Here is a 13263-nt window from a genome sequence, read left to right on the forward strand (position 1 = left end):
CGAACCCTCGGTGGGAGCGCTGCCGCGCTTCCCAAGCGGCACACTGTAGCAGTGCGCCACCAGGCCGGCCCCCTTTTTTTTTTTTCTTAATAAAGATGACCAGTAAGGGGATCTTAACTCTTGACTTGGTGTTGTCAGCACCACGCTCACCCAGTGAGCTAACCAGCCATCCCTATATGGGATCCGAACCCATGGTCTTGGTGTTATCAGCACCACATTCTCCCAAGTGAGCCACGGGCTGGTCCCTGAAGTAGTGTCCTCTTGCTGTTAATCCCCAGTGCTTTTATAGATACCTTTCTCATGCTAAGTCTCACTGCCTGTACTGTACCACGTCCTCTGTTAACACCAACTATCATGAAACTTTCCATCATTAGTGGGCTTCTCACACGCCTCTGTCCTAACTCCTACAAGGGATCACACGCCTGTCTGTAATAAAGTCAGTTCTACGTTCTCTGCCCACTCAGTACATACTATCTGATTTGACTCTAATTTCCTTCACTTTGCTCTTACTAAAAGGCCTAAATTCCTGATATCTGTGCAACGAATGTTACTGTAATATTAACTGGGGTCCGTGCATTGTGTGGTAGGTGATGGTGGGTGGTTCATGATTCCTCTGGCACAGAATAGGCACTGAGTCAATGTTTATCAAATAGACCAATACTAAATGAAAACTTACTTCATCTAAAAGGCGCTCCTTTTCAACTTCAATAAGATCAATCATAAGACTATAGAAATAATAATACAACAACTTTAGAACATAGAAAAACACTTCTTACAAATGAAATAAACTTAAGTATTTGTCTATGAAAAAGTACTCCAGAAATGCAACAAAATGCTACACAGTTTATCAAAAAACAGACTCTTCCTCCAAAAGCTTCCTCCAGTTTGCGCCAAGAGTGTCAAGAGACATAAGGGAAAGAGTAGGGCTAGGTTTCTATGAGGTCAGAATACTGACATTGGCCCAACTGAGGTTGCAGCTGTTAAAAAAAAAACCTAGTCTTCCCCACAAAGAAGCATGCACCAAAAATGTTCAAAAATATTCCAACCCTCTCATTTTAAACACTCCCCTTGGTGCTGTCAACCACCGCTCTGGACTCAGTCACTCGCATTTTGAAGTATAAAACTCACCTCCATCCCACAGAGTTGCTCCTGAACTCTAGACCTACACTGCATTGTGTCTCGTGGACACCTAGCTCTCAGTATATCTAGGAAAAAGCCCATTCAATTTCCCCTTAAACAATCCTAAGAATGGCACCCCCCCCCCCGAACCCAGAAATGACTAAGATGAGATGATTTTACTCCTACTTTTCTTGTCACCCTTCCCTTCCTCTGTGCCCTTACAATGTATGTTAAGCGTGGACCCTCACGTCTCAGTGCTGTCTATAACAACCGTTTCCTAACTGGTGGGCCACTGGCCAATCTCAACCCATGACAATCCAATCTATACACTGGTTTTATTGGAATGCACATTTGATCTGATGATCACTGTCCTTCAGATCTCCCAGTCACTGCTAGTTGTCTCACAAGGTCTCATGCATTCTGAAGCCATGACATAACATACAGTGCTACTCTTGATGAAGCACAAACCGTTTCAATGTCATCTATCCCTTAATCTTCTTTGCCACAACAAATGCAGTTAAATAATAATTAGGTTAAATCACAAAGACTACAGAGAAGTATATTTTTAAAAAGCTCATTATTTTTAGCTATACGAGTTGTTCAATTGAAGGAAAAAAAAAAAATCAATATTTATTTTCCCAATGTGTAGGCACAATGTAAATTACTATATCCCAACAAATAAAAACCCAACAAATCCAAAAAGTTAAAAAATTCATTTTATAATCCAGAACAAAGGTATCCACTAGAACTCTCTGCCCAGGGGGTAGGTTTTGCTTTAGCTATTGAAAGCACTTTAAACAGGGAGAGTACAACTAAGAAAAAGAGTTTTTTTTTTTTTTTTTTTTTTAAAAAGATGACCGGTATTTTTTTAAAAGATGACCGGTAAGGGGATCTTAACCCTTGACTTGGTGTTGTCAGCACCACGCTCAGCCAGTGAGCTAACCGGCCATCCCTATGTGGGATCTGAACCCAGGGCCTTGGTGTTATCAGCACCACACTCTCCCGAGTGAGCCACGGGCCGGCCCGAAAAAGTTTTTAATTTAACTTCAATTAACTTAATTTGAATAGCTACACGTGGCTAGTGGTCACTGTAAAGACCAACACAGATATACAAGTTTCTCTTCCCTAAAATGTGAAACCTTTTCAGAATAAAAATGTTTTAAGAAATCTAAGGTGAAACAAATGTTATATGTAAGAGCCCTTTACAAATATACATAACATATACACATAAATATATTTTAAAACATATTTTTAAGAGTGATTTAAAAAAAAAAAAGTGGACCTATGCTATCCTCCAATAGCTACAAAGGGTTTTATTTACCTTCCTAAAAAGTCATCCTTGTCTGGGTCTTCATCAAAGAGCTCAATCTCTAATTCTTGTCCAGGATGTTCATAGACTAAAGCCTGAAAAATTAATGGTTAGTAGTTACTGCATTTTTACTAATACACTCATCTATTGAGTACAATGATTAAAGCAAATATTACCATGTATTTTTTTCTAGCAGTAAATAGTTTTTAAAGCACTTACATTTTGTTATTGGGTACACATTTGGGTACTTCTTGATGACTGGGAGATCACTTTGAAATACTTGGCCACATAGTAACAATTTACTGTTTTTGTTTCTAGTTATTCCAGATTACATCTCAATGGGTCAAGTTCAATTACTCCAAAACAAGGTCACAGGATGTCACCCATAAGTCAGGACCAATGTGTAGGACAGATCAAAGATATAAGACCCATTACTCTAGTCCTGAAGTAGCTCCATTCAGATGCTACCATTGGAATAACCACAAGTTATCCACTTATCACAATGCAGAGAGTAAGAAATGGGCAAGAGACCGACTAACAAAGGAGTGGAGGATGGGCAGCTGGTGGAGAATGAACTGCACCACTGTTCAGCACAGTGGTTCTACAAAAAGAACCACTCTCTCTAGGTAAGTGCATGATGGTGTCTGTTCACTGAAACGCTTATTAAAAACCACGTGGACCTTGGGCCGGCCCGGTGGCGCACTCGGTAGAGTGCCGTGCTTGGGAGTGCGGCGGCACTCCCGCCAAGGGTTCGGATCCCATATAGAGACTGGTCTGCTCACTGGTTGATTGCGGTGCGGGCGCGACACTGAGGGTTGTGATCCTGTTACCGGTCACGAAAAAAGACAAAAAGGAAAAAAAAAATAAAATAAATAAAAATCATGTGGACCTCTATTTACTACACCGAGGGTTGTGATCCCGTTACCGGTCACGAAAAAAGACAAAAAGGAAAAAAAAAATAAAAAAAATAAAAATCATGTGGACCTCTATTTACTGACGTGTAAAGATGTCCAGATTATTATATGAAAAGACAGCATATAATTAATCTCATTTTTGTATGTGTTTGTGTCTTAATAACCATGGGTAACATTTAAAAATTTTAAAAAGACAGGATATTCACATTATAAAAAATATTTTGCGGATTATTTATTGTGATAGCATTTTGTAATTAAGGTTTAAAATCTTTTTTAACCCCTTTAAAAAAAAAAAAAAAAAAAAGATGACAGGTAAGGGGATCTTAACCCCTGACTTGGTGTTGTCAACACCACACTCTCCCAAGTGAGCTAACTGGCCCTATATAGGGATCTGAACCCGTGACCTTGGTGTTATCAGCACCACACTCTCCCGAGTGAGCCATGGGCCAGCCCTAAGGTTTAAAATATTATGTGCTGGCATGATAGGAATGTTGTGAGGTAGAGAAAAAAGGTATAATACTTTTTAAAGATGGCAAAGAAAACTTAAATGATGGTCTGAATGAGGCATACTCCTGTGTGACAGGAATGGAATCAGACCAAGGACATTCCAGCTTGGGGTTCAGTCCACCAGCCAAGCAACATAAGTGGACACAATACATTACCTCGAACACTTCGTTCCACTTTGGACTAAGGTTCTCTTTGATAACCTTGCTTTGGAAGATTTGGTTGCCAACTCGAATAATTCCATAGGGGTCTGACTTTCCCTTGACAAGTCCCTTAAGATAAGTATCTTTCCCCTGAAGATCCTGAGCTTCAATAAAATGTATCCTTAGAACACCCTAAAAAGAAGAACAAGTGTTTAGATCATTCACTGGTTCATTTGACAAGAATGGGACACAGCTACGTCTGACCCTGTCCTAAGAACTGGGGGAGGCAACAGAACAAAACAAAGACCCTCTTCCTGTACAGTGCGAATCCCAGCAGGGGAGAAAGATGGTAAGTGCGTAACAGGTCAGGTGACAAGTGCTAAGAAAAACAAAAGCAGGGCACGGTGACAGAGTCTGAGTGGTGCTGTTTTAGACAGGAGAACAGACAGGTTTCTGTTATGAAGACACCTGCACAGAGACAGGAGAGTGTGTCACACAGACACCTGGAGAGTCTTCCTGGCTGAGGGAACACTGAGTGCAGGGGTCCTAGTGGGGCACCATGCTCATCCTGAGAGGGCTGATGACATGGAGCCTTGTAGGTCACTAAACAATCCTTGTGGTACTACAGTAAGTAATAACTAATATGATAGGATGTATCAGACCTGTTACTAAGCGCTTGATATGCAGTAACTACATTGTTCAATTTTTAAAACAATCCCATGAAATATTGTCATTAAAACTATTTTATAGAAGATGAAACTGAAACTGAAACATATATTATTCATAGACTTTAAACATAGTCCTTTCCCTCATGCCCTAAAAAATTACAGGGTGATATTCCTGACACAATCAGCATAGAAAGACATGCATCTGTATAGACGAACATACTTTAAAAACTAAAAAATTCTTGTTTATATTTTCATATGTCTAAAGTTTAGATAATCTGGCAACATCTTTCAATGGCATTGACTTTTAATGTAATTGGGGTGGTTGGATCCAGGCAGGCTCAGGTGCTCACTCGTACTCTGAGCATGAAAGGCTTATGTAGCAAAGGAGCCACGTAAGCCTTTTCTACATATAAAGGAATTCCTGCATTTTCAGAGATGAGAATCACAGGTTAGGGAAAAAGACATTCCTTTCTAATATGTAGTGTCACATTAAATCTGTTGAATGCCAACAACACAACTCATCTGGGCATCAAATAAATAGGTATGGTTACTCTTAAGAAATACAGGGATGCTTATGCATGTTTGTTGATTTGTGCACAAATACTGAGATCTAATTCAACCAGAAAAAGTGAAAAGGTATCAGGGAAAAGTTATCTACTTCCACTTCAAGAAACAAAAATAAAATGAAAAGGTATCAGGGAAAAGTTATCTACTTCCACTTCAAGAAACAAAAATAAAAATAGTCCTGTATGCCTTGATATCACTACTTACTACAGACAATACCATGGCAGTATTGCTTACCTGACTTCTGGAGTCCAAAGTTGGGACAGAGTAAAATACTTCCACTTCAAGAAACAAAAATAAAAATAGTCCTGTATGCCTTGATATCACTACTTACTGCAGACAATACCATGGCAGTATTGCTTACCTGACTTCTGGAGTCCAAAGTTGGGACAGAGTAAAAAGATGTGAGATCCAATTCCCAAGTTGTTTAAAAGCTCTCATTAACCTACGAGAGATCAATCACTCCAACCATCCTTTCCATGACTAGCAGAAAGAATTTCATATTCCTGGCTAGCAAGTCCTTACAATCTTTGCAAGCAGTTTAGTTTGCTCCAATGAAGGTGACACCAACATCTGTAACCCAACTCTGTGTTCCAGGTATCATCCCCATTTTACAGATGAAGAAAATGAGGCCCAGCTATGACAACTAACATGGTCACAAAAGCAAAGCTACCACTAAACTCAAGAGCTGTGACTCAAACCTAGTTCTGCTCTTTCCATTTTATCCAGGCCAGCTGTTTATATAAATGCTTCTTCTACTGTGTTACTCGTTAAATGCCTCCAGAGGTAACCATATTCTAATGTCTGAGAGAAAACATACAAATCATTATACAGAGTTCTCACTATGATCGCTGGGAAAACTGGTGCTTGTTGCCGAGAGCTGTCACATTTCCAAAAAAAAACAAGTGCAAAGATGTGCTTTCTGAGATAACTAAGTTGTCGTTTATGACTTGCAATAACATCTGCAGAATTAATTCCGTTAGCCCCTTTGAGGAACATGACTGAGGTGTAACTGCCCTGAAGTCTCTGTGACAAGTGTAAGGGTCAGAGGGACAGGAGTACATCTTTGAAGAAATGTGGTAGACAAACTACGTTATAGCATCAAGATACACGCAGCAAGTTAGTGGTCAGGAGGAATACAAGAGGTCACAAAACCCTTTTGAACACCAAGTGTTTGAAAAGATCCTCAATACCTGTTTGTAAATATTAATGGATGCCAAGACATGCTTACCTTTGGTACAGGAAACCGCAACTGAGCTATTTGAATTTCACTGACAAGAGGAACGGTGATTCGATTGGGAAGCACCAGATGGTTTGATATTATATCCAAAATGATAGTATCTGATAACCCACTGTTAGTTGGGAGGTAAAAAGAATAAAATATCAGACATACCAATACTTGCTATCGCCTTTAACAATAAATTTACCACAAACATGATATAATATCCAATTTATAGGGTAAGAGTTGTCTAATTTCTCCAACACGATATTTATTTATTTTTGTTTTGTCTTTTTATTTTTCATGGCTGGCCAGAACAGGGATCTGAACCCTTGACCTTGGTGTTATAACACCGTACTCTAACCAACTGAACTAACTGGCCAGCCCCAATGATTTTTAAAACCAGCATTTCAATACTCAAGCTGTTATACTGCTATGGTGACCATGATATGGATTTTATTCTTAGAACACAAGGTGAGATTCTAGCTACATACCATAATTTCCTAAATAACATTTCATACATTTCTACATAACTTCATCATAGATTTAATACCGAATAACTAAGACATATTTCATTGACTTTCTTTTTTTAACATAAAATATTTCAAACATACATAAAAGGGCAGAGAACAATACAACAAACACTCATTAACCCATTCTGTGTTTATATACATATTAAATTTCTCTGTATTGTTGTAGACTGGCTCCCAAAAGTAAAAGAATTTAGTTTGCTCTCTCTTCACACATTATCAAACACTTTATTGGGGTACTAAATAATTTAATAATTTTGAAATACTATACACCACTGCACAGTAATATGAATAAAATTGCTTAGGCTAAAGGAACAAATGTACTTTTAGTATATTTTGTGTCCATCCTTTAGGGCAATGTGAGAATTAAATAATGTGTATGTGGTAGTACTTTTGAAAGCATATATAAATGCAAGTTTCATTGCTATAGAACACCTTTACCTGAACTGAGAAGTTTTGAAACCTTACTTCTTGCCAGTATTTTTAAGATGTTAAAATTATTAACATAGATATGTAAGGTATATACATATAAAAATATCACTCGGAGTGATGAACATCATTCAGTAAATAATGATTGAGCACCTACTGCAAGACAGGTGTCCACATGCAATGTCCAGATATGGTAACCTACCTTAAGGACCTTTCATATGAGAAAGACTAAAAAAAACCCCAAAATGAAAACAACACATAACAGTACCCTACTTATGAACTGGTCAGTTACGCAGACTGTTAATAGTTCCAAGGAAGCTCACAGGGTTTAAGCTGCAGACACTGGATATACTTGTATGTTCATTAAGTAGGAGTACTAAATGGTCCTTCAAAGCTTTAATATCAAGCACAGTCTTACCTTTGGCATTTCCCAAAAAAACACTGGTTTTGTTTATACTGAAAAATCTGTTGGAACAGGAAACCCCTTCCTGATGACTGAAATGTTTTAAAGAGTTCTCTTGCTGCTGTGACATGTGTCGTCCCCCCCGCCCCCCCCGGCACAGCCCTTCTGGCCTGATGCCCAGGAATGCCAGCTTTCCTAGCTCGCCCTTCGGAGCCTTCCTGCTCATCACCTGTACTCCTGCCTTACCCTCACTCCCATCCCTTCTCACACCTCCAACGCTCCATGGAGAGCTCTCCACTAGCCAAAATGCATGGCACAGGCCAGCGTCCAGGCATCATTCCTACTCTATGTATCTCGGGTTCCTTTCTGTAATCAATGAAGACGGCATGTGGATGGTTCATGTGATAAAGCTTGGGGCAAGATTTCATTATGTTAGGGTCAGAGTTACTGAATATTCACTTTTATAACATCGGGCCTGCTACAGCTGTGATTTGATAGAAAGTCTTTGAGTGAGAATTAGTAGCCCCAATTTTATGTAAGTATATACGTATTACATTTCTTTACATAAAATTTATATAAAATAATGTTATATTTTATTATATACAATTACCTATAATTTTTATATATCCCTTTTACACCACAGATAGCCTATTTTTGAATGGTGTATGTGTATTTCTATGTAATATGTACATATATATTCTTAATGATATATATATACAGAATGTATAGGAATATGTTTTTATATTATATATATATATATAATCTGTATATAAAACAATAGCTAGAAGCTACTATTGTATGAAAAGAACCTGCCTACAAATAAATTATTAAAGAAAATGGAGCTATACATGTATGTGTATGTATGTAGGCATGTATGTATATTTTAAAGTTGTACTTTCCATGGATCTTTTAAAGATAACAGTATTTTTCTAAATCCAGTGAATCACAATCTGAAAAAAGATTTTTATTATGATTATGGCTCAGAGTAGTTTAATTTTCCCCTAATAATGAAACAAAATAAAATTCTTTCTAATGGCAACTTCAGAGACATAAATAAAAAGGAATAGAAAAAAATTCATAACTCAGTGAATCACAATCTGAAAAAAGATTTTTATTATGATTATGGCTCAGAGTAGTTTAATTTTTCCCTAATAATGAAACAAAATAAAATTCTTTCTAATGGCAATTTCAGAGACATAAATAAAAAGGAATAGAAAAAAATTCATAACTTAATTTCAAAGCTATTTTAGGAAAAAATATCCACAGTTTAGTGAAATATACACTAGAAACATATGTAACTTTAACCAGTAAGTAATGCATTTAAACCTCCAAATAAAATGGTAAAGCCAGCAAAAGCAAGTTTAGAAAGCTGTAATTTCAAAACTCCCTGTCTGGTGGTGACTAACAGGCTTGCTGCAAACAGTCCCCATCCACCATTCAGATGGACGGACTGTGATGCAACCAGATGACTTCACTTCTCTCACAGTTGGGATGTGCCCTTCATGGTCTCAGGTGCTTGTTATGGGATATTTTTCTCATTTTTCAGACACTAGATTGCTACAGATTAATGAAGTGACTCCAAGTTCCTTCCCTCTCACACCCAGACTCCTGGAGGAGTCCTGTAGGTTACTAGGTCCACACTGAGCCCTGCTCCTTCAAGGATGAATGGATAAAGGTAGCAAGAGCAGAAAGGGAAGGGGTGGCCGCAGCTCAGAAAGAACCTGGAAAGGGTCAGTTTTGAAACACATATTCATGTTTAAGGTTTTATCTATTGTTTCTAGGAAAATTAAAAAAAACAAATTTAAAAATTAATTTACAGGATACTAAAGGTTGCTACTTTTCTAAACCACCAAGACTGGGAGGAAGCCCTGCCGTGAACAAAAAGCAAATGAAGGTGGCGACTCTGTCTCAAGCACTCCTGAAACTATTCCACCTGAGCACACTAGGACACAACCACTTTCCCAAGTGCTTATGAGAACAAAACCCAACTATGCTCTCTACACACTTCTCATGAGAGCCTACTGAGAAGGCAGTAATTCTACCTGGTGCACATAGGTCTTATCTGTTCTCATGTTATTTTTATGACACTTGAAATGCGCGTTACGTTACCAACAAGCTAGCTGTTACAGGACCTGACATAGACTTACTTCAATCCAGGGATATCCAGAAGATTAGTCAGTCCTGTCCAGTTAATTTCTAAAAGCTGTTTTAAAAAAAAGGGCAAAAATATTAAGTATCCAAACTATTTCTAATTACCAAATCAAATGCACATGGTTTCTTTATAAACAAAGCAAGTGAGTACACGTTCCTGTCCTGCACCTTTTTCCCACTTTGTAGCAGACTGAGGACTTCAGTCCCTGCTGGTGCATGGAGACCAGCTTCTGTTTTCATTTTCTGATAATGCCACAGTTTTCTATAGTAACATCATACAATAACATACGTACAAATTCTATGATGAACACTTATCTATTCACAATTTCTTTTATTGTTAGTAATGATTCAGTGAACATGCTTTTACATACACATTCTTGCATACACTAGCAGACTAGCATTCAAAAACTGGGATTTTTGGTCAAAGATTTATGTTCATTTTTAATGTTGATAGGACCTGACTGCGCCCTCCAAAAATACTGTACCAATTCACATTCCCACCAAATGTGTATGAAAATGTCCTTTTTCCACACCTTCACCAAAAACAGATATTAAAAACAGGCCCATCTGGCAGTTAGGAAGTAGTACCTTAACACAAAACAAAAAAGCAACAATTTTTTAAAATTCTGAAAGCATAAGAAAAATTCTTTAGTATAAGATAAATGAGATATAAATATAAAAATCAGGAAGGAGATAAACAGGTAATTAATCTTAAATCTGAATTTCAAATATCTGTATGAACTCCCCCTCTTTGGAAGAAATGTTTTTTCCTAGGTCTACCCGACGAACATGCCTAGAGGCAACAACCACCCAGGGGGAGCCAGCACCCCCAGCACCCTGATTATGATTTCTAGGTACATTTCCACTGAAGGAACCAGGGATTTTTAAGAAATGACTGGTTCCAAGTCGAGGGCAATCTCTTTGATCACTAGTAGGGAAAATGTACCATTAGGTCAGAGAATCTCTTCAGAACTCTAAAAGGAACAGATATTCCCTAGCACAACAAAGTACCCTGATCTTACAGGACACCTACCTGCATGTTAGGAAACTTTAAGATTTAAAAGGACATTGTAACTGGATGTTATCATTTAGTTCTGAAGGTTTTCCTTGATCACAAATCTACTTGGAAATAAGAATGTACCAACTCAAGTTAAAATGCAGGCAGCCTGCATGACACCCTCATGAGAAGATGCCTATGTCGTGACTGCACTGTCTGAGCCAGGAGTCGGGAGAGCCACACAGACTCCAGGAAAGGGATACTCTGTTAAAGAAGGAGGCAGGCAAGCTTATAAATAAAAATTAGATGAGACCATTACAGTTAAGAGAACAATAAAGGGAATGTAATTCAAAGATGCTATTAAATAATTTCTCCTACAAATACACTCTCAGTCTAAGTGTGTCCTATTCATATTTTATATGTCACAGTCTTATTACTTCAAGAAAACCACTCAGTATAGCCTTAATAGCATTAAAGTAGAATTGTTTTATCCTGGAATTTTGGGGAAACAGAATTAACAAGCCTTTTAACAGTATTTGTTAATGTAGTCATCTTTCAAGGTGGAGAACATAATGCAGAATACTTGAAATTTATGTTATAATGGGATTTTATTACGGTTCCAAGAATTTTTGGACCTCTTAAAATACCTGGGTGAGACAAGGACTGACTTTAGAAAAGTCAGTATAAAGCTGTTTTTAGTTGGTGTTTCTGAACCTATTAAAATACTTAGGTGAAACAGAGACTGGCTTTAGCTGAGAAAGCCTCAACTGCCAAGTAAATTGTATTATGGATAAAAATGTAAAAAAAAAAAAAAAGGAAAAGACAAATGTAACTAGTCCAAGGTTATCAACCCCCCCCCCAAAAAAAAGTATAAAGTAAATGGAGGAAAACAATGAAGGAACCCCCTTCCAGTTCTGAAATTCCACATATCCCACTCTATTATTCCATGTAGCAATCTGAAAGCCATTTCCACCACCAGTGCTGACATCCTGCTTGTTTGACCAAAATTACAGCTCAGAACAACAGGACTGACTCTCTGATTCTGCTGATTCACTAGCTTTTCTCCCCAGAGGCACCGCTGTTCCTCAGGAAGACTGGGATCAACAGAGAGTGCAAGACACACTGGTGGTTACCACAAGAAACCTGTTTTTCATATTGTATATAAAGGTGCTATATAACAACCACATCATCAAGTGTGTTTCGGCTGACCTCTACTTGTTATGTTAAAAAAGTATGCGTCTGTCTGAACAAACAAAAGATGTGACTTGACCAGTTGATATTGTGTAGCCTGCTATTATTACATAAAGATTGCAAAGGCCTACCATGGCTCAGAAATAAGTACTTTTTAGTAATTTTAAATGATAAAAACTGCTCAAAGCTGGCAAGTAAAATATCCATAAATGGGCAGTAGTAATACTGTTCTTGTGGGCATAATACCTAGAAAAACTTCCTCAAGACTCTTTAGAAATCTTAAAGATATCTTTCTGCCTATCAAAACAAAAGATGAAAGGCATCAAAAGCAGGAAGGAGTTTCTACTCTTTGCAAAGGGCATAGAAGCTTTATGTAAGAACGTAAAGGCTTGTTGGAATAAGCTCAAAGAAGAAGCCAAACAGATGTACATTTTCAAAATTACATATAAAACTGGTTTAAAAAGTAGGTCTTCAAATCTATAATTAGTCATAGAACCAAGAACCATCTCTTTTAGTTTTACAAATGAAAACTAAGACAGGAAGTGATCTTTATCTGTAGCTTTTGAGATTTCACAACTAGATAACAGAAAAACTATGAAATCCTGTCTTTCATTCGACCCCCAATGGAAGAAGCAACTGATTGTCAAGGATGGCCATGCAGGGGATACTGTGACACCTCTGCTTCAAGCCATTGGCAGACAACCCTCCTTCCGTGACTCATCTCCCTTGGGACGTTCCCCAGCTCTGAAGTCTGTCTATGTGAATGACCAGCAGATGGCCCTAGCCCATATCTGCTTCTAAGCAGAGCAAGGACTTGGCTGCTATTTGCTTACACATAATTTGCAGAGCTCTTAGTAGGGCTTCTGGGCCCTGGGGTGGGGCACTCCTTTGCAGCTTGAGACTAACATGCACAGTACTGGATGCTCAGCACTTTGGTTTCTGCCACTAAAGGGTAACAGTGGCCTCAGCCCCCATTATTGTGACAGTCTACCTATTTCCAAGTCTCCCTCTGGGAACGACCAATTGCTAGAGAAACCATTAAAAAATAAATTATAACGTTTTTAAAACTGAAAATGTAATTTGTGAAATTTTTTTTTTTTTTTTTTTTTTTTTTTCTTTTTT

At 37.9% G+C, this 13263-nt stretch overlaps 1 protein-coding gene across 1 annotated transcript in view; it reads right to left on the reverse strand.

Moving 5' to 3' along the window:
* ESYT2 (extended synaptotagmin-like protein 2) overlaps positions 1–13263 on the reverse strand; it is a 52651-nt gene that overhangs the window by 22945 nt on the left and 16443 nt on the right. Inside the window, exons 6-10 of the mRNA XM_008573971.1 lie at positions 9950–10005; positions 6453–6573; positions 4005–4181; positions 2441–2523; positions 677–725 (exon numbers count right to left, since the gene is read on the reverse strand). Coding sequence (XP_008572193.1) covers positions 677–725; positions 2441–2523; positions 4005–4181; positions 6453–6573; positions 9950–10005 — 486 coding nt within the window. The remainder of the gene's footprint in view (positions 1–676; positions 726–2440; positions 2524–4004; positions 4182–6452; positions 6574–9949; positions 10006–13263) is intronic.

The sequence above is a fragment of the Galeopterus variegatus genome, unplaced genomic scaffold, assembly GCF_000696425.1.
Source record: "Galeopterus variegatus unplaced genomic scaffold, G_variegatus-3.0.2 Scaffold978, whole genome shotgun sequence".
Classification (NCBI taxonomy): Eukaryota; Metazoa; Chordata; class Mammalia; order Dermoptera; family Cynocephalidae; genus Galeopterus; species Galeopterus variegatus.